Source organism: Takifugu flavidus, chromosome 12 (assembly GCF_003711565.1).
Source record: "Takifugu flavidus isolate HTHZ2018 chromosome 12, ASM371156v2, whole genome shotgun sequence".
In the NCBI taxonomy this organism is placed as follows: domain Eukaryota; kingdom Metazoa; phylum Chordata; class Actinopteri; order Tetraodontiformes; family Tetraodontidae; genus Takifugu; species Takifugu flavidus.
In genome coordinates, this window is record NC_079531.1 from 12464905 (window position 1) to 12492287 (window position 27383).

General features: G+C 45.1%; 2 protein-coding genes across 5 annotated transcripts; one reads left to right on the forward strand and one right to left on the reverse strand.

Moving 5' to 3' along the window:
• Positions 1–139: 139 nt before the first annotated feature.
• On the reverse strand, positions 140–19099 carry atm (ATM serine/threonine kinase). Its single transcript, XM_057050278.1, is given in 63 exon segments — positions 140–583; positions 660–802; positions 869–932; positions 1033–1147; positions 1225–1311; positions 1515–1677; positions 1750–1899; positions 1989–2105; positions 2654–2794; positions 2892–2974; positions 3160–3298; positions 3464–3604; positions 3677–3802; positions 3903–4110; positions 4207–4427; positions 4713–4832; positions 4961–5131; positions 5203–5557; positions 5640–5741; positions 5817–5965; positions 6040–6142; positions 6219–6307; positions 6394–6502; positions 6573–6731; positions 6827–6932; positions 7037–7217; positions 7346–7522; positions 7596–7737; positions 7870–8041; positions 8107–8202; positions 8291–8423; positions 8503–8661; positions 9586–9763; positions 9838–10037; positions 10157–10283; positions 10358–10473; positions 10898–11141; positions 11261–11436; positions 11546–11716; positions 11786–11903; positions 12042–12187; positions 12445–12520; positions 12783–12938; positions 13030–13109; positions 13193–13269; positions 13272–13385; positions 13469–13661; positions 13733–13822; positions 14007–14132; positions 14218–14349; positions 14430–14664; positions 14793–14894; positions 15027–15230; positions 15318–15689; positions 16492–16643; positions 16726–16895; positions 17215–17453; positions 17530–17692; positions 17806–17970; positions 18085–18230; positions 18372–18490; positions 18580–18662; positions 18939–19099. Coding segments are annotated over 62 exon segments (9261 nt in total). The 5' UTR covers positions 18652–18662; positions 18939–19099; the 3' UTR covers positions 140–402.
• Positions 19100–19311: 212 nt separating this feature from the next.
• Positions 19312–27252, forward strand: npat (nuclear protein, ataxia-telangiectasia locus). Of its 4 annotated transcripts, none has more exons than XM_057050279.1 (17): positions 19312–19538; positions 19704–19822; positions 19897–19957; positions 20046–20118; positions 20205–20245; positions 20419–20655; positions 20970–21054; positions 21188–21311; positions 21763–21854; positions 21944–22025; positions 22097–22193; positions 22278–22388; positions 22538–23896; positions 24089–24189; positions 24552–24642; positions 24912–26113; positions 26611–27252. In XM_057050279.1, the coding sequence occupies exons 1-17, from the start codon at positions 19502–19504 to the stop codon at positions 26689–26691; spliced, it is 3993 nt and encodes a 1330-aa protein (XP_056906259.1). In that variant the 5' UTR covers positions 19312–19501; the 3' UTR covers positions 26692–27252. The 4 variants fall into 4 exon arrangements, with proteins under 4 accessions (XP_056906259.1, XP_056906260.1, XP_056906261.1 ...); XM_057050280.1 differs by having other exon boundaries at positions 22278–22376; XM_057050281.1 differs by having other exon boundaries at positions 22296–22388.
• The last annotated feature ends 131 nt before the right edge of the window (positions 27253–27383 follow it).

Sequence of the window (27383 nt, forward strand, 5' to 3'; positions counted from 1 at the left end):
CGTTGCACAGCTCATCATCCTCACACCTAAACCACTCCCCACTTTGCATGATCAATGATTGACAGAAAACACAACACTCGGCTCTGCAAAGAGACTTGTGACCAATTCAGAGTTAAATTTCAACTAAAGAAACAAAGCCGCGCTTTCAGGACAAAAGCCTTTATTTTGTGTTGGTGTGCAGAGAGTTCTTACAGACATTTGCACTTTATATCATATGAAGCTCTTCACGATGCCTTTGAACAGCAGTGCTGAAAACATTCATAATGTCACAGCTGAAGAATGAAAAAAGATCTCATCTCACTGAGGAAACCAGAGATGTCTTGGTGCTTCCTCAGGGACCTTAAGGCCTTTTGCATTGAAGATTGATGACTTTAAGTCAGGAGGTGACACCTCCTCTGTGGTCTACACCCAGGCCTGCCAGCCTGGGAACAATCTGCTGAGGTTCCTGGGGTCCATGGCCTGTTGGATCAGCAGGTTGACCTGCCCCCCGATGCTCAGCACCGTGCCTTCCTCCACTCCCTTCAGCTTCTCCTGCAGCCTCAGCAGAACCCTCTCCGCCACTTTGTTGAAGCTCTGACTGTCACTGTGGGACAAAGAGCCTTGGAATGAAAATGTGAAGATCCAGAATGAAAAGTCATGTATTTTGCGAATCACCACACCTGAATTTACGCTGGTTGTCCATGTTTTCACCCCCCATTGTGGAGCCGAGGGTTGCGTTGAGCTCCTGCTGTTCATCGCGCTGCAGGTAGAAGGCCTTCAGGGGGTTCATGGTCCAGTCGAATAGAGGGTCATAGAGCAGCACCTGAACAGAACCACAGGCAAGTGAGGGACAGAGTTTGTGTAGAGGAGCTGGGCCTTGCCTTCATACCTCCACAATTGTCAGCAGAGCTTCCTGAGAATTCCTCATCACCTCCAATGTCTTCTCACAACATCTGGACAGAGGAGACACAAAAACAAGTAAAACTCTGATCAAGCCAACTCGTCCATCACAACTTTCTGATATGGGTCATCAAGCCCGAGGCTCAACTTCACCTCCTGAAAACGCCCTCAACGCCGGTGATGCCCATGCCGTCAACGATGTCTCTGGACAGTCTGAAGGGGACGGTCTCAGGGGTGGGGAGGGTCTTCCCCTGCTCAAAGGCCACACCTATGAGCGTGATGATGAAGGCATTTTAGTATGTTAGGATGGTTGTTGATGTGATGAAACATGTTAAGGAGCCGTACCTAAATCAATGTGTACCAGTTCAGCGGTCTGCTCGTCGATCAGAATGTTCTGGATGTGTCTGTCACCCAGACCCACAATGTAGCCAACTGTGGACAACAAAGATGGTGTTTGTTGCTCTGCTGTTTGGTGCTCTGCTGCTAGAGCTCAACCAGCTGTTTCTGACAGAAGTCTCCGACAGAGACTCTGGTTTAGATACATGAACATAAATGTTTCCCTGACTTCACTTCCAAAAATGTTTTGAAGGCCTGAAAAATGTTTTGTGAGATTCGACCAGTGTTTCTGTCTGTACCTATAGAGGAGGTGGCTACGCTGCGAGTGTAGGCCAGCCGTTTTTCCATCCATACTGCGGGGTCCAGGAAGCGTTCCATGCAGAAGTACCTGAAGACGGGCCTGAAGTTCTTACACACCTCACTGTAGGCCTGGAGCTTCTCATCAAATCCCTGATTTGCAGCCTGTGATGAGTGACAGCAGAACTGTAACACACAAATGGGCCTTAGAAGTCTGCGAGGAAGCAACAGCTCTACCGCCATCTTCCGCCGGCAGTTGAGGTTGGTCCAGTCCTGAGGTCTGAAACGCTTATGGGCTCCATGATCTAGGTCCACCAGGAACTGCCCAATGGGCACCGTTCCAGAACACCACTCCAAAACACCGCTCCTCTGTGAGAACGGCACCACCTGTGGAACAAGGCAAAGGTTGAAACGAGGCCTTCACCTCCAGATCTTGATCCTTTGTTCTGTTTCTGATGGAGAACAAATGGAAGAACCTTGTATCGCCTGATGTTCAGCTTCCTCTTGCGAGTGTCTGTGTTGCGCTGGAGCAGCATGGAGCACATGCTGAAGACCTGCTGCATCACCGCATCCTGCCGCAAGTCATCCATCCCCTGTTAACGCCGAGAGGGAAACATGAGTGAGAACATGTGGGAGCTGGAACAGCAGCTGTGAGCCATGTGTACAGCAGCATCTGCCTCATATTCATGTTCACATAAATACCACCAACACTGCAGCATCATCAAAAGCTTCTGTACTGCTGGAGTCTTATTAGATGCTCTCTAATGCATCACATCAGCAGAAACAATAAGGATTTCTATGAAAACAGCAAATCACAGAGGTGGTTTCACCATGAGGCTCAGCATCAAAGCTGTAAATTATTAGCCAACAAGAGTTCTGGTAAACAACAGAAAAAAAGTCCTTGTTTCCAGACATTGCAATTTGTAATGTGACAAACTTTCCATCTGTCCCAGCACAAAAAACAGATTAATTATTAACTGTTGAATTGAAAAGGAAAAGAACTGAAGTGTAAATTGATTATCCTCTTTGCTCGGATCAGATTAATCACAAGTGACAGCAGCAGCTTCAAAGGAAAGACGAACAGGAAAGTATTCCTTCGTTCTCCAACCAGAGAACCAAAGGAACTGAGCAGAACACCCACCTTCACCAGCTGTCTCCTGCTTTTACCGTCAGAGCCCACACAGTCGATGATCTTCGGCAGGTTGACTCCCCCAGCCAGGTGATAGTGAGGCATGAATGACCTGACCGTTACCAAGTTGTCATAGTGACCAGATGGATCCACCTGGTCAAATGTAATGAGCCAGTCCTGTCAGTCAGCTCACACCTCCCAGGTGGAAAAAAATCATAAAAATGGAAGAAATGCATTAATTGATCTTCACCTTCAGCTCCATTGTGGGGATGACGACCTGGTCCAAGTCTTTAATCTGCATGATTGGCTGATCAGCAGGGATGGGAATCGCCCCTAGGATTAAGTTTAGTACCTTAATAACCAGCTCCATATTTTGAATCACTAATCTAATGTTTTTTACTCCTTTACATCTCAACTAAATGATGGTGTTACTACAAGAGAGGCTGGAATCTTTAGGAAACTATGAGTTAAGATCAGAAGACAAATCAATGGAACAATAACATAAAAGGATCACTGACTCTTCTCAGTTTTGTGCCTGCTGGCATCCATGTAGGCCAGAGTGATGTAGGCATCACACAGACGCTCAATTCCTTGGACCAGCTGGCTTCTCTTCTTCTTGACCGCATTGATGATCATCTGTGCTTTTTCCGAGCGCTCCTATGACAGATGGACATCAACGTCATGCAGGGGATAGAACTGCTTTCGGGACAGAGCTGAAGCCTCAAGTCCTTTAGAGTCAAACCACTTTAAACTCAAATTGTCTTAACCTTCTTTCATTCTTTAGACTCATTATCAATCAGGGTATTGTAATGAAATCCTCACCAGGTCGAGTGGAGATGACTGCCAGGGGACACCCTTCGACACAGTTGTCGTGCAGAAGACCTTGTCTTTGTTGGCATTCACCAGGGCAAAGATGATGAAGAGTGTGTGGTGAGGGTGCTCCGTACACACTCTACACATCAGCTGTGGGGAACGGACGGACAGGTGAACCAGCAGGCTATGCTTTAGTTTGAAAAAAGACTGTCTTATCATTACATTGTAGAGGACACTGTGAAAGCCCATGTCCTTGGCCATCCCAGACACCATCTTCGTCCCCATCCTAGCGGCTAGCTGATACATCAGAGGCAGAAACTTGTGGGAGGGGATCTTCTTCACACCTTTCTGAAAAGTAGCAAAGACAATTAAAGCTGCGGTGACCTTGATATTACAACCTGCCATCAGGGGATGATGTGTTTCAAGCACATGAACATGAGCCGCTAACCTTCATTATGGCATTTACAGCATTGACGTCGCCGTTCTCCAGCCAGAGCGAAGCAAGGCGGAAAACCCAGGTGTCATGTTCTTCTCCCTCTTCCAGACACTGGATGTAGTTCTCCACTGCCTTACAGAGGAAGCGCTGTTTGTCTGCCTGCAGGTTGGACAATGCCTTCTCATCAAGCTCCAGCTCTTTCTGCACCTTTGTGGTGTACCTGTGATGCAAAAACAAGACCTTCTCAGGTTTGACTCCTCTTCAAAGACCACAAGGCTTTGGGGAAACTCATTTTGGATTCAGAATTCCTGCTGACCTGTTTCTGTCAAATTTATGCTCCCGTATCAAGTCCACTTCCTCTTTGGCCTTCTTCAGCAGTGCCTGCTTGTTTTCAAACTCTGAGGAGTTCATGTACTTGTCAATGATCTGGTACTGCATGTCAGAGAAGCGTGCCAGAGCCAGGAAGGCCTCGGTTCGTTGGTTCAGCAGTCTGGTGTCCTGAGGAGATCTTGATTCCTTCGTGATCACTTCCACAGCCTAAGAAATTAGAAAATAATGTCAATAAATATATGGACATTCAAGCCATAGTTTAATCAAGTCACTATGATAACACACTAGCTTCAGGATGTGTGGGTGAATGGTTGTTTGTATTTGTATATGAGCCCTGCAATGAGTTGCTGATTTGCCCCCCAAGACAGATGAATGGAAATCTAAAAGCCCGATACAAGGATATGGCTATATCACCCACGATTTGGTCTTGAATGTTAGAAAAAAAATGTGCACAAAGTATCAAAGCAGCACCAGACATCAGCTGATTTATACCCTCTCCAGGTAGTTTTCCAGGATTACTCCAGGACTTTCCAGGCATGTCTCTGCCAGCCAATTACCACACAGCCGGAGGCTCTCGGTGTAGACTGGCACCACCACAGGATTTATGTCCACCTGACCACCAAAGCAAGGACACTGACTGAACAGCTCGGTAACATTTAGATGATGAAGAACAGGAAGAAGAGGGGTGAGTGGCACAGTCATAGATTGGTCAAGTCTGAACAGAACACACTAAATCTCACCACTTCCTCCATGTTATTTATCATCCGTCTCAGCAGACCCAGAGCCACTTCCTGCTCACCCTTGGCCCAGAATACTTGGGCTTCCTCTAGTTGCCATGAGGACACAGGAGTTAACACACAAGATCTCCCTGAACACTGCTCTTTCATCTGGAAGACTGCACGCTCTGCCAGCTGGGAGAAAGCACAGAAATACTTAAGAAATTTTACATTTAACATTCAAAAACACAAACACGTGCACACACCTTTGTGTTCCCAGCTTTGCGAGCCAGCTGACAGAGGTCCATGAGATGGTCAGTGAGCACGGAGCTGAGGTACTGCTTGCTGTCAGGGTCTTCCACCTTGGTCATCAGGGTGTGTAGGGCCACAGAGAGTGCAGCCATGATGGGCTCCACTAGTGTAAAGTCGCTGTCACTCAGCAGCTGGGACTGCTGCCGCCACTGGGTGCAAACGTCTAGCAGATGCACATCTGAGAAGGGCTTGGAAAAGAGCTGTTTGATGTTCTCCAGCTGCTGGATGGTCTGAAGGTTCCTGAGAGCAGGGTAGAAGGAGGACACTGCCTCAAGACTTCCTGTACACAGTTCCTCCACCAGCGTAGTCCTGCAGGCATCAGAGACAAGGTGGAAATTTGAGCTATTACAAGAAAAGTATAACTGTAAACTTTCATCAGAGGTTAACCTACCGAGCCTTCTGCATGGTTTTATCAAACACACTAAACTCTTTGTCCCTCAGAGCTTGCAGGGAACAGAAGACTGATTCGTGGAAGCCGGCCTGGGTTTTGTTCCTGATGAAGAACAATATTGGAGGTGAAAAGGTGAGCCTGACAATGCTGCTGTGCTGGGATGCAGCAGTGGCTCACCTCTCTGGCAGCTCACAGTCCCACTGAGTGTTCCTCCAGGCAGCCTGGAAGCGGAGCTCTCTCAGCTCTGATCCATATTCCACCCCTTCACTTTCCAGACCTTTCATGTAGGTGGTTAGGATGCTGTTCAGGCCAAATTTCTGCAGGCCCTGTTGGTGAGAGGGACCAAAGAGCATGACTAATTTTGAGCGCTATACACAGGCAGGACACACATGTCTTTTACCTCTACAAGCCCGACTTGCCGGGTGACCTCGGGCAGTGAGGTGTGAAGGTCGTAGGACGTCAGGGCCTTCCCCCACAAAGCCTCATGTTCATAGGTCCTAATCCTACAAAGCAGCACAACCAAGTTATTAATAAAGACCCTGAGCAGATGTGCAGGTAAACTGACTACAGATTGACCACCTGGTCAGTGGACTGGTCATCATCTCGCCACCGCACCCGTACAAGCTATCAGGTTCTCCAATGCTCCGATAGACCTCGAACAGCAGTTCCTACCCAGACAGGATCTTTTAATGTACCTTTTAAACATTTATAGGAGAGAATGAAAATAAAATAACATCTGCTGTGCGAAGCTGACCTGCATGCTAATGTTGGTGTCTTCCACACTCTTCTTAGTCAGGTTGGAGATGGTGAAGGCCTGACTGGTGTCATCAAAAGTGAGTCTGCGTGTTGCTCTCGACTTGGAGCTGCAAGATTCAGAGTGTTGCTCATCCCGTTCACTAAAAAAAGCTTCGAAAAGACTGAGGTGGCACTCACCTGTAATGGTCCTCCATGTTAGCTTTGAGCTTGTCCACATAGATTTCCGTGTACAGCAGGGCGGTGAAATGTGCCGAGCACGACTGAGCGGCTTTGGCCACCTCCAGATAGTTCAGCTCCAACCAGAAGTTGGAATCACACACAGTTGCAGGGGACCTGCTACCATATGAAGAAATTAAGGAAAAGATGAATTGACACATGCTGAGACCCTCAAAATCTGCCACCACATAAATTATCACAAACACACTGCAAACCTCTCAGTGGACACTGGGTACTGCTGGTGTCTCAGATAGTCAATAACAGCCAACATTGTGCGTAGAGAGTTCTGGTCCGGCAGGCTCTGACTGGCAGCATCCGACTCTGCAGAAAAGAAAACCATTATTGCAAATGTATGTCTTGTGATGTCATTTTGATTTACCTTCAGGGTGCAGGCGCCTGATTAAACCCACCAGCACCCGACTTACCAGCATCACAGTTGGGAGGCACTCCAGCAGTGGAGCGATTGGAGGCCTGAGCATGGCAACAACAACGGAAGAACTCCTGAATGTGAGAAGAGAGCAACTCTCTCCAGGAACCATCAGAATCCTGCTGAAGGATGGAATGAATGATAAGGGGCAACAGCCTCTGACAGCAGTCCACCCACACCTGGAGGGGCAGGAGAGAGGTCAGAGCTGTGAAGCCAAAAGGAGTAATTCTATATTTTTGACAAGGTGAGCCTGACTCATTTTCAACTGCTGTTGCGGCCCTATCTGAGATGGCATCCATGTTCTCACCATACACAATGGCCGTGACAGCAGCAGAGCTTCACTCTTGACCCCCCCACTGTCCAGCAGGACAGTGCTCAGAGCTTTCAGCCAGGATCCGTGGCTGCCTGCCTCAGCGAACCATAACGTGGGATTCTCCAGCTTCTTCCTGGCCTCCGAGCTCTCCTCGACACTGACTATTTCCACCTAAAGACAACGGTCACTGGTGAGAGTGTTCTACTTGATGTGTTGGTGCCAAACAAAAGCATCTTTCGGCCACCTTCTTCTTGGCCTTTCTAAAGGGATTAAGGTAGGTCAGCATGGGGTCTCGGTTCTGTTTGTGCTGCTCCCAGAAATTGACTCCAGATTGAGCAGCGAGGATGTTCTTCACACACAGAGCAGCAGCCTTCCTCACTTCAATGCTGTAAACCAAAGGTCACATGGGAGAAACACGAGCTTACAGTTAGAAAATCTCTATAAATGTGCACAAAGTATAAATATGTAGTTTATATAACACAATTTCCTAAAAACAGGAAGTACTTAGTGCATTGTACCCAGGCTGTGTGAGTGCATCATTCATGCAATTGAGGATGATATAAAACTGCTGCAGCTCGGTGGAGGTGAAGAGACTGACAGACTTCTCATAGAGGGGGTCTCTGCTATGAAGCAGGGCAATGGTTGAGAAATCCACAGGTCCCAGTTCTCCCAGACAGCTGCCCACCGCCTCTGCTCAAAGGGTTCAACATTAACGTAGAGCAGTGAAAAGGTTTTGTGGGTTTTATCATTCGTACCGAGAATGTCAGCTCCTCCAGGCTGGCGGATGGCCAACTTGCAGAGCTGCAGTAGGCTGAGCACAAGCTTCACCAGCACGCTGTTAGCATGCTCAGCTACAGGGACAGCAAGGACACAGGCTCTGATTTTGTTTACAGGTTATATTAAGGGGGTTTGAACATTTTTACATGGTTGGAATCGTACTGTGGCATTCTCTGAGAAGCTCTTTGATCTGCCCCTTGTTGCCATGGAGCTGCCTGGTCAGCTGCTTCAGGCCCTCCAGTCTGGTCAGAAGTAATGAACTACAGGAGGTGACTGACAGGAAGTGGTCCACCTCCTTTAAGAAACACAGTTTTTTCTTGACATCAGAAGTTTCCAGCTGTGGGTTGACTGAGGAGGCAGATTATACATTTTACCTGCGTCAGCGTAAAGGTCCCTGTGCTGTATTTGAGCTGGTTCTGTACAGATCGCAGCTCTGAGAACACAGGGAGGTTTGGAAAAGGCTCCAACCTGCTGATGACCTCCTTCAGCTTCTGTTGATTTTCTACGATGAGGAACTGCAGCAGACGGAGCATCTACAGGAGAGGCAGAGCAATAGATCTAATCAATATAGAATCTTCTTTCCTTCAGCATCACCAGTGTGTATGTGACATTATGCTGAGATTTAACTGAAACACTTCACTGTATTTACAGTGTTCTGGAGGCCATTGCCTCCTCTATTAAAGTGCATATTGCAGGTTTTTACACTTCTAATCTCGTCTTAAAATCACCAATTCAGAAGTAAAATGAGAATATTTAGTTTTGAACAGTGCAAAAAAATACAACGGTGTCATTTTAGGTCACAGAGGGAGTTACAGGAGCTCGCTGGACCTGCGGGGATGAGTGTGTAGAGTAGGTGGAGTCATTAGGGTTGTTGTAGAGCAGCTGGAGGGATATTAACCAGGATGAGAGCAGCACAGTTGTCTCTGTTATTGGTCAGTTTTAATACTCCTGATGGTATTAAAGGATCTGTCCTAGTGGTTATTGCCTGATAAATTATGGCATTGAGATGTGAGCACAGTATTACAGAGGTTGTCCTTAGCTAAAGTATATAACAGTGGTGCTGCTCTTCCCTGGTGGTCCTGGCTCCAGAGCTCAGTCTCTGTCCTCTGGACTGAATTGTCCCACTGATCTCTCTCTGCTCACAGATGTAGGTCCGCAATTGTTTGTATTTAAACTTTCCTCTATGTCAGAACTGGGATCCATTGTTTCCTAGCGGGCCCCCCCTGCCTCCATCGAATATGAAATAGTGCACACGGAAGTATAATTTTCAGAAAAAGCTGTTCCAGAATTACTCTTTTACACATTGAGTTAAAGTGATGTCTAACCTTGGCAAAGAGACTTTTAATATCAGTGGTGACCATCCTGAATAAATAAGTGTTAATGTTTTGATTGCAATTCAATATATCATTAAATTAGCCATAGATCTAAATGAAAATGCACAATTACAGAAGTCATACCTGCTGTGAGATGGGAGGGGGCCGGCTGGTCACCTGAACCACCAGAGTCCCCACAATGACCTGTAGGTGACAGTCTACAGCATCATCACAGAACTGCAGTGCTGCACGGCACACAGAGGTCAACAGGTCACAGCACAGACAGATACTTCTGTTGGAAACCTCATCAGAGTGAAGCGGGCTGGGGAGAAGAGACATGTTGTGGATTCGGATGGCAGCCGTTGGGCATCTGAGACTACACCTGCGTGCACCTACTTGCTGTTGATGTGGTGAATGAGTGTGTAAATGACGTCTCTCAGGACGAAGGCCCAGGCTCCTCCCAGGCCGTCCTTCACCTCTACGAGCAGCAAGTTAACAAACAGGTGATACACCAGGAGGATGCGATGGCGTTCGTAGCGGTTGGTGGTTTCTGCCGCTCTATCACACACAGCCAGCAGGATCCTCTGGATAGAGATCTATGGCCCGGCCAACAAGTAGGGAAGCAGAGTCACATGCAAAGTAGAAAAGAAAGCTACTGCTGTAAAGTAATTGGTCACCATTGGGGTCTGAACAGAGACCAACTCAAATCTCTCACCGGAGTTTTGGAGAGAATGGCTACCAGGGACTTGTGATTGGCACTGTGACATTTGCTGAGGTAGTCCAGGGTTGCCTTGATCACATAGGAGCTAAAAAATGGTGGATTTGGTGCTGGGTCTAATTCCCTGCGAAATATTATTTAGTCAGGTGATGTGCACAGAGAAGATTAACATAAGGCTGAATTAAATTAGTTGGTTACCCTACGAATTGTTTCAGATCTCCTGTGGAACCTTCAGGTCCACCTCCTTCATACAGAGTCATTAACAGTTCCACCACAATATCTGCCAAGTTACTGTGGATCAGGTTGTCCATTTCCTGCAGACACAGGTGAAAACATTGGGATCAGCTTTCCAGCACTGAAAGAATGTCTGTACAGACACACTCACACTCAAATGTCAAAGTGATGTATACAATTGCCATTATTTTAAAGGTCATCAGGTATTTGAAGTTAAAAGTACTACTGATAATTAAAGTAATTTTCCAGCATAATTATTACTCTGTGTCTATTCTGTTTGGGGACTCTTGATAAATGAGCTGGCCCTACTGGCTTTACTGACCCTAACCAACCTACTGGACCTACTGGCCCTGCTCAACCTACTGGTCTTACTGGATCTACTAGAGCTACTAGACCTACTGGCACTACGAGGTTTGAGGAGCAGTGACGACTAGCAACAAACCATTAGCATATACAAACAAACATTTGTGACAAATAAGAAAGGGAAAGATCAAGCACTGATACCTGTTTTCCCAAATAGCTGCTATCTTTCAGCAGATCGTACACTCTGTGGGCCTTCTCTCGCTGCTGTGCAACCAATGCATCCTGGCCACACAGGGCGAAGTACGGCAGTATGTTCACCATGATTTTGGGGAAACAGTCAGCCAGTAAATCTTTCCAGTCCCTCTCTAGACACCTGCCGATAGACTTCACCTGCTCAAAGTCATCCAGAAAGACCAGGTGAGGTATGAGGACCTGGTACGAAGACCTTCAGTAACAGACAACAGAAGGTGGGAATATAGACACCCAGACATGATCATCACCTGACTGGAACATAGTGGAGAATTTAACATGTCCCAAAGCAACATATCTAACCAGCTGGCTCACCTGTAGAAGTCTCTGACTGTTTCCTGGTCAAGGACAGTGTAAGGAAAAGATCCCAGAGTGTAGCGGTCATCTGACTGTCTTTGCGCAAGCCATTCAGCTACCAAGTAGTAGAGATGAGAGGTGACCAATGATTTCACGCTGCTGTAGCCCAACACTCTACACACACTGCCCAGTATCTGTCACACACACACACACACACACACACACACACACACAAACACACACACGTCAGAGGATGCACATAGAATGTCTTCTTTTCCATCCCGCATGGAGTTCAAGTTCAACCTTTTTAATAAGCTGCTCTTCGATGTTGTTCTCCTTGTAGGACTGGAACAGGGCAAAGAGAGCCTGTTTTTCACAGACTGGACTACAGCACAGCACAACAGACAGGCTCTTCAACAAGGCAGCTTTGCGGTTAAAGGACTCATCCTGCTGGTCCTCAGAGGAGCAGTTTGTCTGTCAGAGAGAAAATGTTTTGGAGAAGTCAAACATTTTAATGGACTTTTCCTCCACTAACAGACTCACCAGGAACTTCATCCCTTCCTGAGCCTTCAGGTAAATACTTTCAAAGGCTTCCTGCTGCCTTTTAAGTGGCAGCATCCTCCTCTGATCTGGATCATTGGGCTGAACCTCCAGGAATAACCTGGACATAAAGGTGAACAACAGTGACCCTCACATCACAGTCACAGCATTTTAGTATTGGAAACTAAATTCAAGCTTTTCACTCTTTTATCAACTTAAAGATTTTAGCTCCTTGTGTGTGCTGCCATGCTCGGCGTACCGCTCCACTGATGTGGCTACCAGCATGCGGACCTGATGGTGGGCATCTGCAAGGTGAGATGATAGGATGGCTGACACTGGAATGTCATTTTCTGTGCCATCATGGTCCTTCAGGCTCAAAATGGCCCAATTACACCTCGGGTCTGCCTGCCAGTGTTGAGATTCATCATACATAAGAAATCAGAACATCAGTAAAAGTCTACACTAGTTAAATGTGATAACACTGGAATCACGTTCTCAGTATCTGGAAAAACATAAACTAGGTCAAGGTTTGGTTATTCAGGCCTTTTCCCTCTTAAAACTATCTGAAATTTTAGATATATTTGTAATGTCACAGTAAAAGTGAATTAAATTCTCCTCAGTTATTCTCCCAAAGAGGAAACAAGAACTTTGTGAACTCTTACCTCCAGCAGAGCCACCAGACATTGCACTAACGCCACACGTACGGCTGCCACACACTTCCCAGTTTGGCTCAGGTAGCTGTGAACAGGACAGGCACAGAAAAGGGGTCTGTAATGAGTGGTGACACAAGCTATAGAGCCAGATGTGCAACTTTGTTTAGCACAGGCTGGAGTTTCCTCAAGTGTTTTCTTCTGCACAATGATAAGGTGGCAGAATTACCCACAATTCTGAGTGTGACGAGACCAGTTCAGCTTTGAGTTGTAGATGTCAGTTCATTGTTTTAGTGCTGATAACTAATATTAGCATCCCTTGTCCCCATGACAACTTTTGTGGCACTGACCAGAATCCAGACACTACTTGAAGCAGCGACCCTTGCACATGTCTCATTTCTTCGGGAGGGTGATGGGATTCCCCAAGACTCCTGATGGATGGTAACAAACCCAGCAGCACAGCAGCACAGATGTCCTGATCCTGATGGTAGTCAGAACACAGGTCACTGTGTAGACAGAACAACAAGAGATATTTGATCTGGAATTCAGATGGAATGGAAACAATCACAGGAAAATGGAAAAAAAAAGTCTCCATACGCAAGAGGATGAAGTAATGCGTCAAATTCTTCTGGTGCCAGAGAGTGTTCAGTGGGAAGCTTCTTCAGAAGGACGAGATACTAAAAGACAGACATACAGAGTGGAGAGTTTAACAGCTGCTCCCTGGCCACAGTGGCTGGGCCCCCGCATAGATGACACCCACCATGCTGAGATGGAGAGCTTTGCTGAAGTCCACCTGCTTCAACAGAAGCAACAGCCTCTGCCGCACCTCCTGCGGTTGAAAAGCAAACCATGGATGGGCTGGACAGAACCACATTCACACAGGAAGTCCAAAACTGCCAGGAAAAGCAGGTCCTGTTGGGCCAAATGGTCCTCTGACAACAGACTTTTGGCACCTGCAGGAAGAAAAGATGATGATCAGTGACCATTCTAGCAAGTTAGCACTGAACTTAAAGAAATAAAAGTAACTTCTGAATACCTGGGCCACACATGCTGTCGCTGTTGTCCATTTTCTGCCCAGTGGCCCCATTAGAATTGCTGGATCCACTATGGACGTCAATCCCCTCATCAAACAGATCAATCTTTTCATTTTGTGTTCTGGACAAGTCCCAGTCTTCCTCCATACAATCGTTGTCATCCGTGACAGTAACTTTCCCAGAAACACTGCTTGACTGGAGAGAAGAGCAGCTGAGCAGTGATTCTACAATAGTTGTTCAATCTGATCAACCTGTTGCTCACTCACAAGGAGTTTGGTGATATCAGCCAGATCATTGAGGAGACTGGCTGGCAGGAGCAGAACAAACAAACGGGAGGAGGCGAGAAAAACTTTGTCCTGTACAAGGAAGGGAAAAAAATGATCCAACAGGTCCGTAAAACAGATCTAAAACAGCTGGAAGGCTGTTTAAAAAGTTATATGGCTGCTTTAAAAGTATCATAGAAACAATTCATCCAACTCTTTGTGTGAGTTTGTAATGAAGATCACCTCCAAGATGAGCACAGCTGTAAAACAATTTCACCTTCTCATTCCTGCTGGATGACTGAGTGCACAGCTTCATGACAGATCTCAGCGGATTCATGCTTCCTTTTTCTGTCATCTTCATTTTAGCAGCAAAAACAAAACTGCTCAGTTCCTGCAGAAGCACCTGCAACAAGAAAAAGAAGCTGAAATACTGACACATGCTCAGATGAGATGATGCATGTTCACATAGATCAAGATGAATCAGAAACCTTGGCTTTACTGAAGATCTGAGAGCAGCAGGCTTCCTTCTCACTCATAACCCCAGTGGAAATGTAAGCTGCAAGAACACCTGTTAGAAGACCAACACAGCGTACCAGACACTCAGGAGGGGTGGAAGGAGCCTGTGGGGGGAGAAAACACCATAGTCAGCACACACACATACGCAAACATGGGCAGGATGAAAGTCTTAACATCTGCTCACATCAGGAACGTAGAAGAGCAGCAGGTTATCAGCAACTAAAAGCATCAATTCCTCCAGCTTGTTTCTGAGGTGAGGAGCAGCTGTGAACTGGCCTCCAGATGAAACCAGCGGCTCCTTCTCATGAGTCCCTCCCACAGTGGTGGGCAGTGTGTTGAAGCTGAACTGCAGGAACAACAACTCCATCTCTTCCAAGTTGGTTTTGCCATCAGGGGAATGTTGCTCTTGATAAAAGGAACTTTGAAAAGAAAAGATGTGTTGACTTCCATCATAAACAACAGCATTAAGCATCGAAGGCAAAAACTGATGGAGTGGTGAGACAGTAGGAGGTGTGAGGAGTGAGGCCATGTGGGTTATTCCTCTCACCTTTCTACTTCGTCGGAACCCATCAGAAACCTGAGGACGGTTCCTGTGTCCTTCATAGTCAGGGACACCAGGATGTTCGCAATCAGATCATAAGGAAAGTCCCTGCACAGTGAAACACAAGAATCTTCAGAAAACCCCCAAGGTCAGAGCAAAAAGCACTTTACAGCAAATGAACAATTAAAATGATCAGCTGGGATGCTTCAATATGAAATAAATCATTGTTTTCTAAATAACCTGCAGATGATGGGATGCGGTTTGGAGTTCTCCTCCATCTCATCACTCTGATCCGTCATCAGCAGCCAGGCTATGAGAGTCTCCTTCAGGTTAGGAGATGCAATTCTATCAGTGAGGCCCACATATCTGCAGTCTGACGGTGAAGCAATGCTTTTAGGGAGTGGACACTTTACAAGGGCTTGGGCAAGACAGAGAGCAGCAGCTCTGTGGACATAAAGATCAGGGACCAAATGCACATTGGTACAGTTATTGTCAACTTCAAAATTACAGAGACACGTGCTGGAGACTCACAGTGATGGTTTACACACTGATCCAGAAAACAGCATCCACAGTTCCCTGTCCACACTGATTAGACCACCGTGGACAACAGCTCTCAGAAGATCCAGGCTGAGGGCTTCGCTCTGAGGTGAGCTGACCCCTCTCAGGGCCAATGCACATACCCGAGCCCACAGCCTGCTCAGCTCGCTCCTGTGGACTTGGGCTTTGTTGGGATAGTTGGTCTGACATCGGGCCAACCCCTTCAAACAGCGCAGCACATACGGCCCCCTCTCACCCCTCTTTTGTTCTGCCAGCAGCTGGTAAAGTGACGCCAACAGGAGGAGCAGCTCCCGACCAGGTAACATAGAAGGATGTGTGGAGGTCAAGACTGCTGTGATCTGCAGCCTGAAGGGACAAGTGAAGGCAGACACTCTTCAGATGACCAAAAAACTGATGTAAATCGATAGATTTCAGCTATTTTAAGGGGGAAAAACATAATTATAAATTTTAACTCAAGATTCAGTCTTTTCTCACTTTGATGATGTCTGTCTCATGTCTGATTTCAATTAATTAATCACATTAATAGAAGTGTTTGATCACAAAATATTATTGGATGTGACAAAAGTTAATATATCTTACACTGGTGCTAGTCAACTGATAATAATTTACTTTCATGCTGGCTGTTATCTTGACTCTGGTAGTTTGGAAAGGGAACCCCGACTCTAAAGACATTCGACTCTCGTGAGATTGCTGTCGAGGCAAAGTCCGAGACAGACCGAGTCCACCATGTGTACTTAAACTTTCCTACGTTCTCCTCTGTTTGCTGTCACCTGGAAAACTGTGCAGAATGATGTTGCTGCCTTTGTTGCATTTGGATCGGAAATGACACTCAAACAGGCTGCAGTGTGACATTTTGACTGGAGGCAACAAGAGTGAAGATGTGGAGCATGTCCTGAACAACAATCTGACAAAGTTGCCCCAAGATGCATGAATAATCAGGACCTCTAAATGGTTGGTTAATGAATTGTGCCCCAAAAGCAGTCGGTTACAGTGAATGCTTGCATAGTCAAGGTTCTACCAAGTCCAGATAAGGTTAAAATCTAAGTCTAACTAAATAAATTGAGCTGCAAATAAAAGAATAAAGATATTTATAGCACTCAGCCTGAATTCTTGCTTTTAACATATTTGTGTGTTAATAAGTTCTTACCATGGAATTAGATCAAAGTCACTATGCTGAGGCTGCAGGTGTTCCCGGAGGACCTCCCAGCCCAGTTCAATGCGCCGGCGTTTGCTGGCTGATCCTCTGCAGGATCCCTGGGTCACCTCTAACCCCCGGGGGTCACTACTGTCACTGAACAGCTACGTCCAGACACAGCAAAGATGAGATCAGTTCACACACACAAAGATTCAAAATGTTGCTACGCCTTTGCTTCAGGTTCACCTGATGACAGATGTGAGCTGTGAGCTGGATAAGATTCTCCTTCACAGCTATGTGTCTGCTTCCTGTGACGTATTTCCCTCGGCTGCCTATCTGGCTGATTTCTCCTATTAAAGCATCGTACAGGCTGTACAGCAGACTCCTCCACCTACTCCAGTCCTCAGCATAAGCACCTGAAATACAGCAAATATAAAAACCATCAGCTTCTGATTTCTTTGCGACTTTGAACAGTAATAATAAATGTATGAGCAATTATGAGAATATTTATAATTCCCTTAAGGGTAACACTCCATTCTGGACACTGAGCATTTTAAATTCCTTTGTTTATATATTTCTGTATTTATAATGATTTAAAGGTTTCTCAGATCACAATTATTCTCTCTGTGTACAGTCGTGTTTGTAGACAATCACAGCTGAGGTAAGATAATGAATCTGCAATTCATGTCATGGTCTAAAATGGAGGTTTAAAGGACTGAAGAAGGAACATTTCACCTGTCTCCTGTGTCCTGGCCCCTTTGGGATGGTGAGCACAAATCTGCAGGTTAAAAAACTCCACAATGCCCTCTTTCAGAGCCAGACTGGGTCTCATATCTGCCCAGATACATAACAAAGCTGGCACCAGCAACTCTCCCAAGTAACACACCCTCATCCGATGGTTCATGGCCACCGATCTTACAAAGATATTCAGAGCAGAGACCAGATGTTCCAAAACAGTTAAATGTTTCTCCTGCCTGAGGAAGACATGGATATAATATTTAACCAGTGCACAATTACCCTTCAATGTTGCAGAGCATTCAAGGCTTTTACTTGGCCAGCAGGACTTCAGAGAAGAATCTGAACAGTGTGTTGTGGAATCCTTCAGTTTGCATGCAGCAGCCTTGCACCAGCATGTGGATGACTCTGCTCACCAAAACACGGTTAACAGGCTTGGATGGAGAGACGAATAAGTGACAATATAATTCCAAGAGATCTATGGATCACAAAAATAAAAAGGCCAAGTCAGAGGATCCATATCAGGATATTTGGGTTCCTGAATATTGACAGTTGTTATTTCTATGAAATGTAGAGCAACATCTCACTGACTGTGCCACTGTCGTGGAGCTATGTCACACCAGTATTTGCGTACAGACAGGATGTCCTTCACAAGCAAACTGCTGTAGTCTTCTCCATAAGCTGCACAGCTGTATGAACTCTGAATGACCTCCATCATGTGTTTCAGCAGCTCACTGCACTTTAAACGTGGCCCACCTGCAGTGACGTTCAAAACGCTCGTTCAGACAACTGGCACTTTTCTACACAAATGAAGTCCATATAATCAGGACATCATCTAGATGTGGTGTAATAATTTCACTGTGCACTTACGTTTGTTAGCACATCGAATGAAGTATTTAATTAAGCTGCACATTTCGGCCATCTTTTTCTGCCGCGTGGTCAGCGTAGATGCCGTCACGTTGGATTTACTGGACTGCATGCTTTCTGTCTCTCTCTGGATGTAACGCTGCAGAAATCTGATGCAGAAGTGGGACAAGAAAATAAACATTGCTGTGATATCAGTTGCACACTGGTTAATGGCCAATGACAGAGGTGACTCTGCATAAATTGTGAAACTAAAAGATAAATCTAAACAATTCACACAGATTGCAGATTACCTGAAAACAGCATCCCATGTGAGCTGATTGGAACCTTTTGTTTTGCATCCAGAGGTACGATCCAACTCCTGCATGACCTCTGGAGACCGAATCAGCCTTCGAAACTGATCAGCTGCTTTCTGGAGATGTAAAAATAACAGCTCCACCTGTTTAAACTTGGTTTCACTCAGGAGAAAGTGAATCGTAGTGTGTGTAGGTGTGTGACTACCTTCCTCTCTGTTGCTCTGTCATTCTCCAGCCCTCTGCAGCACAGCAGGAGATTTGAAAGAGGGAGGCTCATTTCCTTTAAATCTGGAGGAAACGATTTTATTCAGAGAAGAATAATCCATAAGGACATTTTACTAACTATTGATCTGCGTCACACCAATGATGCAATGATGTCTCCTCTAAATTATTGCGTCGTGTACTTGTAGCTGCTTTAGTGACACAACACTGAACAATCAGCTCAAATTCTGGAAGTTGAACTATTGCAACTGTACTGTTTGAGTTCCAGTAGCTATGATTCAACTAATAGAATTACTACGACGTGGATGACTAAGAACCCTCACAATCAGCTCAAATACTCACTGTGATCTGCAGCTCTAAGACCTGATCAGTCATTTGGCAAACACAATTCTTTACATTAACGCTATACCGATGCAGGATCGCAGATTTTTATTGACTATGAACTACTTTGCCACTTAACAGACCACCTCAGGACATTCCCGCCCCAGAAATGAAGCATCACTTCCTGATATCGGCAAAGATTTGTTTCCGGTAACGTTACTTGAAATCAACATTTGTTTGCCAGTCGCAGATGTAATATGTACTTAAAGATTATAATAATAACAATAATTTTGACATTATGATCAAGCTAATACATACGCGTCTCTATAGCTGGAACCTGGCTATTTGGAGCGTTATATTTGTGGAAAAGACTACAACTACCACAATTCCACGCGGTATATTGCTTTTTGAAACTTCCGGGTCGTGCGTACTTGAGTTCCCCGCCTTTTGGCTGAGCAGCTGTGTCTTCAGAACATCTTCACAATAATAGCTGGAGTTTTAATTTAATCAAGTATGAGAGACTTCTGCCGAGCATGTAGCCACCACTGACTTGCTACGCACGTATTTTTAAATATACGGCAGCCATGTTGTTACCTTCTGACGTCGCTCGGCTTGTTCTCGGTCAGTATTTGTGAAGCAAATCTTTAGCATTAGCTAACCGTGTTTTAATCTGTAAAACGAAATCAAGTCCTTCAAAGCTGACAATTCGGTTCATTTAGATGGTAGAGATATAACCTAGAGTCGAGACGGCCAGTTAGTTTAATTTCGATGCCTGTTGTTCCTCAGGCTACCTCCAAGAAGAGGGGCTGTCGGCGACGAGCCAAGCTTTCGTTCATGAGAGTCCAAATCTGAAGGAGTATTCGGACCACACCACAGGAGATGGGACCATCCCCGCCTGCCTGTTTGTAAGTCCTTTACCTCACATACCTGCCAAACGAGTGTTGGACATTGTGAAACGTGTGTTTTTGTCCCCTCATAGTCCATCTTTGGGAAAGGTTTAACAACCATTTTAAACGAGTATGTGGCGACCAAAACTAAAGGTGAGATCAGCAGGCGGTGTTTCACTTACAAGGACTTATGGTTACAATAGATTCCTCGTTGATTCCTTATATTATTGTCTCTCAACAGAGTCTCATCACGAAGTACCAGCTGTGATGACTTCATTGTGGAAAAAGCTCGATTTCACTCTGAATCAGATCAAGTAAAGAACCTCATCTTTCCAATGATGTAGTCCCTTGAGGTTTATACAATTCAAAATTTATGGATTTGTCCTGTATCTTTCTGCAGGTCATTGCAGAACACTCCAGTTATATCAGCATGCCAAAGAAGCAAGTTTGTTTTTCATTTAATTTTCTATTGCAGACAGTGATGGTTGAAGGATAAGAGGATAAGGATAAAATTTGAAACCCCCTAATACAGAGTGATGTGTATACTATGCCAAAGTATCCTCCGTCATGCTGAATTCCGAGTTTAACTTTGAATTCGACCTTGTTCTTTGCAGCGCGTTCACGTATTGGAGTGGCAAACATGGCCAGGCAACGAGTCCTCACAGTGGCTTCACCGAGCACCATCGTCTGCTCATCTGTTTCTGAAACTAGTTCCATCGTCAGTCCCACGAACACCTCCCAGGGCTTCCTTAGTCACTCTACACCTTTGAGCTCTGCTGCTCCACCCATGCGTATGGCTATCACCCCTGCTGCACATCAACAGACCCAAGATGTCAGGCTAAACGTGCCCAGTGAGTATCAGACAGCATACAGTTGATGGAAAGGGGCCAGTAATTTTTGTTTAAACAAATACAGCCACCATCCCCATTGTTTTCTCTGTGCTCCTGTTTAATTGGACTTTACAGTGTATGCAGTTTGGCTTTTTGTAACACAGCTGCTCTCAGAACTGTCATCACAAATCAGCTCACATTGTAACTGTTTTTAGTTTAAAAACAGATTGAATAGATGCGGTTGAGAAACTGGCAGCTACATTGACGGTGATGATAACTAATAACATCTGCTCATTCTAGCTTTTCTGCCTTTGTTGATTTTTGTGCCATGACAGTTATTTCAGGGGATTGTGTGGCACAGATGGTTATTTCAGAGCAAAGGTTACCTTCAAGCCCAATGTCTCCTGGACGACGGAAATGGTGAGTCTTTATTGTTGGTATATGACCATTTTCAACAGTCTGTTTAGTTGAGACACACCAACAAGAGATATCATACTGTTAAAAAGCATGTGTATTTAATCTAGTAAGAGAATTTACTTGCCTGTGTCCCTAGGGACACTCCCAGGAAGAGAGCTGCTGCTGCAGGGGTGGCCGGTGCTGCGAACAGATGTTCCACAGCCATCAGTGGAAGCACTGCAGATCCCCAGCTTGAGGAAGTAGTTGATGAGAACTTTCCAGTAAGCAAATTTATTTATACATGGTTTAATTAAGACTTTAATACTGATCTTTATTTGTGTCAAAGCATTGTTGTTGGCATTTACATGAGTGCTTTCAACATGATAAAACTAAAACAAATTAGTTGAATTTTCTAAAAACCCTCCAGTTTAAGGTCTAGATGTTCAGCCACCATATCCTAAATTTATCAATAATTCAATGTGGTGGTGGCAGCTCCTCCCCAAGAATAAACAGTGAATATTTTTAAGGTTAATCAGGTGTAATATGAAGATGATCTTAAAGGCCTAAAGGATTTCTGAAAAGCTGATGTGGGTTTTACATCGTAGCTAGGCAGGTGGAGGTTTTGTGCATCAGCTGAGCAGCCGATCTCTGTCCTGAATACACTGCAGCTTAAGCTCAGATGGTTACTGTCTGTGTGTTTTCTGACCTCTTCCCTCGTGCAAATCTTTACAGCAACTTGTTATACAAAATGCACGTGATAAGATGTTGGGGGACAGATCACTACAGGAGAAACTTGCTGAAAACATCAACAAAATCCTTGCAAGGTAAGACGGAACTGATGTGTGATGAGATGATTGTTTTTGCGCTGGCTAACAACAGGGTGACACGACTGTTTGTTACTCTCTGATATCAGCGATCCTGTGCCCCAAATATCAAAGCCCTCAACAACTACGCTGGAGGCAGACCAGTCCATAGATGAAATTTTAGGATTGGAGGTGCTTTATTTGTTTTTTTTTGTTGTTGTTGCTTGTTTTCCATGAGCAGTGATGGATGTCATCCTTTACAGGGAGAAATCCATATGAGTGATGATGCAATCCATGACATTTTGGAACAGACGGAGTCTGACCCAGCTTTTCAGGCCCTCTATGAACTCTTTGATCCCAGTAACTATAGCAACTTTGTTTGCTTGTGTATGGAATGCAGTAGAGTTGTTTTGTAACAGATTGTCGCATAATGTGTGATTCCAGACAAAACTAAATTTACAGATGCAGAACCAGGTGATGGAGTTAGTTATTGCTTTGTAGAGGAATGTGCAACACCTTCAGCTGTGGTCAAGCCCCTTCAGAGTGAGTATCCAGGTAGTCTTCTTATCTACTCTCCAACAAGAAGAGACACAAGTTTTCCTTTGTCAAGAAAAGGAAGTCAAAATGACTTTATGTGTGTCATTTATAATGTAATGTGGATTTTTGCACCTTGTTAAGTGGAAGATGGTGTCTGTTTTTTTAAGGTAATACAAACATGAATCTTGAGGCTGTGGACACAACATTGACCATGGTGAAGAAGAAGGCTGGCCAAGATCGCAAGGTTAGAAAGACTTCAACCTCGTTAAAGAAAACCATCCTTCGTCCGAGTGGCCGATCATCAAGAATTGAAAACAGTTCAGCCAGACTCTTAGTGAGTCAAGGGGAGGCCACAGTGACCAACGCAGCCGAAAAGAGCAGCAAATCTAAACACTCACCTCCCACTGATAGTGTGTTTGTAGCGCCGATGGATACAAATGAACCACTGGACATGCCTCCACCTCCTCCTGACAGTACCGCTGTTCAGAAGTCTGTGTTAAAGGACAGCAGCTCCACCTCCACTGCCATCTCTCCATCAACTACACCTTCTTCAATTATTGCTGCTGCATTTGCTGTGCCTGAATTCCCACCACTATGTAATTCAGACCCAACACTGGAGAATGCACAAACACAACCTTTTAAAGGCCAGTCTGAGCCTGTGACAGTGACCCAGAGTCACGGCTGCACCAACGTGGTTCCTGTCACGGAGGAGTTAAACAGTTTTCCAGCTGCAGCTTCTAATCTACCTCAAACAGCAACTTCAGTCAAAGAAGGAAACACACAGCCAATGTTAAGTTGCTCGTCGTCACCTGAATCTGCCTCATCACTTTTCACCAGTTCACTTTTTACAGCGGCACCTGACTCCAAAACTGTTTCTACCTCTGTGGGACTTATTACAACTAACGCCTCATCAGTACTGGCTTCATCTGCACCCCCCACTTGTTCAACAGCCCCCACCTGTTCTAAAGCATCCCGTGCAGCTCACGATCTTCCTCCTAATCAGTTGGGAACAAGCAAGCCTGGAGATGATGCCAGTGTAGTGTCTTTAAAGATCATCATCAGTGATGACAAAGATGAGGAATCCTCCAGTGACCCAGCCCTAAGTCAAGCAGTTTCCAGTATTTCTGGAGAAAAAATACCCACCATCTACCTGTCCTCACCAGATAAGTCACCTGGGGTGCCTGGCACACCAAGGATCTTTTCAGATGAGGTTGCACAGGCTGTGAGTGGTCTACAAACATCAGAGGGACAGGTAAATCCTCTGGGAAGTATGTCTGGGACTTTAGTAGCATCCCCATTAACTGGGGCACAACAAGTTCAGCAGAACTATATTATTCAGTTACCCCTGGACACCACCGTGCCTGCTGTCCAAGGAGCTCCTGCCAGCTACATCCTTGTGACTGAAACACCAAATACCAATGCTGCAACGCGGCAGGTGCTCCTGTCTGCTGGTGTGTCGAAGGGGCCTTCACCTTTCAGCCAGTATGGTGTCCCTGCACAAGCTAGCTCTCCAAGCTGTACCGCAGGTAAGAAAAAAACAGCAAATTTGATGCACCTCTCTAATGTGTAGAATTTAGAGCCAGCAGAAATTCTGGCAGAGGACATTAAGGGTTGCAATTTTACAGTGTTATGAGTTAGGTTAATACCATTGGGGGGCTTATTTTATATTGTCATTATTGAAGCGATGATGTTTTTAAACTGTGGTTCTTTATGTGCAGGATCGACATTCATCCTACCATCACCAGCTAAGCCAGTGATGCTTCCCGTGTCTGTTATGGGCCAGAATGCCATGGGGCCAGTCCAGATGGTGCATAGTCAGGTAATACAATGTGAACACACAGTTCTGCTTTTTCCTTCTTTTCCAGAAGCAGAACCCACTGCTGTTGCTAAAAGCTTTCCTTCAAGATTTGCAGTAGTAAACTGTTCCAAACTAGAATATTCAACCAAGTGGATTCTTTCATATCTTAAACAATATCACACACATTTGGTTTCAAAGTGAATAACTCCTTGAACACACTTTAAGTTTGTATTCTCACTATTTCTTAGCTTTAGAGACTCAGCATCAAATGTGTGGACATCATTTCTGATGATTTAACTTACTGTAAACTAATTGAGGATTGAGGTTTATTTAAAGGTCCTAAACAGAAAAACCTATGAGCAGTGTCTTATTTTTTTTAACAGTTTGTCACAATACAAAATGCTGTTCCAGTACAGCCACCAGTCAGTGTGAGCTCCAACTCTCCCACGGTGTCAGTCCCGTTTTCTACTACTGGTAAGTTCTAACATGTATAGTAATAAAATAACTCCCCTGCCACACATTTAAAGGTGGACTATGACATTCAAGTCACCTGACTGTTCAGTCTTGGTTGTGAGTTCAGTTCCCTTCTCTCAGAATGTGTGGCAGCATGGAGACAGCAGGTAGACTTTGTCATTATCAGTCTTTTTAGTGATGAATTTGAGTCATTTATAACGGTGTTATCCTCACACAGTTATCGGAGAATGTCCTTTTGACAGACTTTAATTTGCTCCTCTGGATTTCAGGCACCGAGCAAGTTGACACATCTGCTAAACCTTTGGCGGCTGAAAACAAGGGCCAGCAGAAGGTGCCAGCAGGAACTAAACATAAGAGAATTTTGTGTTTTGAGTCTTCTGGTGAAGATCGGCCACAAAAAAACACAATCTCCACCTTACCTCCATCTTCGAATACTCCAATATCACAATCATCTCTGCAGCCTAAGAAAGACATTGTGCATGTCACTCGTACCAGGCCCAATATTTTGGGTGGCAATAGACCCAAGCGGAGGTTGCAGCCGGTCAGGTGCCTGAAGGAACCCCAGACTGAAGAGAAAAACATGAAGGAGCTAGATAAGACAAAAGACCCTTTTGAAAACCACATTCAGAAACTAGAGCATAATATACGTACTGAAGAGATGGATTCTTCACAACAGAAGAATGGAAAACGTTCAGATTCAGAAGGGAGATCTAAATCTGTTGTCAGGAAACACAATGAAGAGGATGCTGATGGGGCCAAAGAGGATCAGAGTTCCAGGCCGGTGTCCTCTGATTCTGAAAGAAATGGGGAAAAAGAGGAGAGCAGCCAGAAAGAACCTCCAGGAAAGGTTCTGGCTAAACCACGGGAGGGATGTGTGGAAAAGAAAGCCCCCTTACAGGAAGTACACAATGTAACGGCAAACAAGGAGAATGAAGTCAAAGACACCGTTGAAGAGCAGCAGGCACCATCTTCTTCATCAGCAAAATCCTTCAGCCCCCAGGCTGCTGCCCAGAACATACCTGATACCCAGCCCAAGACCCCCAAAGCTCCCTCAAAGACCAGCTCCCTTGCCAAACAGGCAGCAGAGATGCTACATGACATCCAGGGACACCACTCTCCCTCAGAACATCCCAGTCACAACCAAGAAGAATCCACTAACGTTCCCAGAACTCCAGGCCGTCAGAAGAAGGGTAAAGACGGAGAAGGGACTCCCAAGCATTTGCTGCCTCCAAACACTCCAGAAGTTCCCTCCAGCAGTCCAGTCAGTGAGGCTGGCAGCGAAAACAGCATCAATATGGCTGCTCACACTCTCATGATTCTTTCTCGTGCCACCATTGCCAGGACAGGCACTCCACTAAAGGACAGCCTACGCCAGGATGGCGTAGGAGACAAAATTCCCTCAAGCTCAAAGAATTCCAAGAAACGCAAATTGACTTCTCCGACAGACACCCCACCTGCAAAAAAAGATCGGGTGAGTATGACACAAATGTTTTCCCCCAATTATTTGCTTTGGGTTAAGGTTACCTAACCCTTCTTTGGATAAAGTCAAGTCAGTTCTTGTCTTGGGTGACGTGATGGTACAGCACAGCAACGACTCACTGCCTTTGTCTCCCCTGATCAACCCACAATGGAAGAACTAAACTATTTATTTAAATCTTCTACTGTAGTTGTCTAACAGGATTTACATTAAAGAGAACATTTACTATGTGCCTCAAAATGGTAATGACCACCTCTGCGATATGTAATTATAGTCAAACTTTGCACACTTCCACTTCTGAGTGGGTGTGGGTAGAGAGCAAGGGCCACTAAAACAAGTCACTGTTTGGAGAAATTGGGAAAGACCTGCATTCACCTGCACTCCCCAGCGCTCGTGAGGGAATGTAGACAGAAAATAAAGTTTGGGGGCTTTTTTGATGCTGTGAATCCTGTCTGCTGAGAGTAATTCTGAATTTTGGTTTAACTCTGCAGGAAAGGAAGAAGCTCATGGATTGTTTTCCTGATGACCTGGATGTGGAAAAGTTCCTGTCCTCACTTCATTATGACGAGTGAAAGTTGACGTAGCAACAAGGAAGGACTACCTTATCATGACCTGCTTAAGTTACTCTCCGGGAATAGAACAAGCCATCTGTGAAACCAGTGCCTGTGGTTCCTTATTAGTGACCTGATAAGCTGTAAAACTCCCTTCAGCCAATGAGGGACTTTGATTTCATTGTCTTCTTTCCAGAGTATGTAATCTACGCAAATCCTGTTAGATGCAGCAAGAGAAGGACAACTTTGGCACTTTGTTTTCCTTGTTACTTTAGTATTACTATACTAAGACTTTTTAAAAATCATTGTTTTGTGCTTGTCATGAAACAAAGTTCGTTTTTAATCAACCACATGCTGTTAAAAGCATCCGAGACTGACATGTTGGTTTGTTGGCAGTATGAAACATGCTCTTGACTAAACCTGACATGCTCATTGAAATCTAATTAAAAGATTAACTGTGAAGTTGATGACAATTATATATTTAATTTGTGATATACACATGAAAATTGTGCATTATTCCAAATGATGTGTTATTTGTTGTAATAAAACATTGCTCAGTGTGAGTCCCACTGTCCCAGCCTACTCAAGTGTGCTGAGGCATGAGTCAGCTCATGGATGCAAAAATAGTGACACATTTCTTCATCGTCCACTTAGAGTTTTACATTTTCTGAAAGCAACCTGCTTTTGACAGTTTTCATCCCATTCTCAGCAGA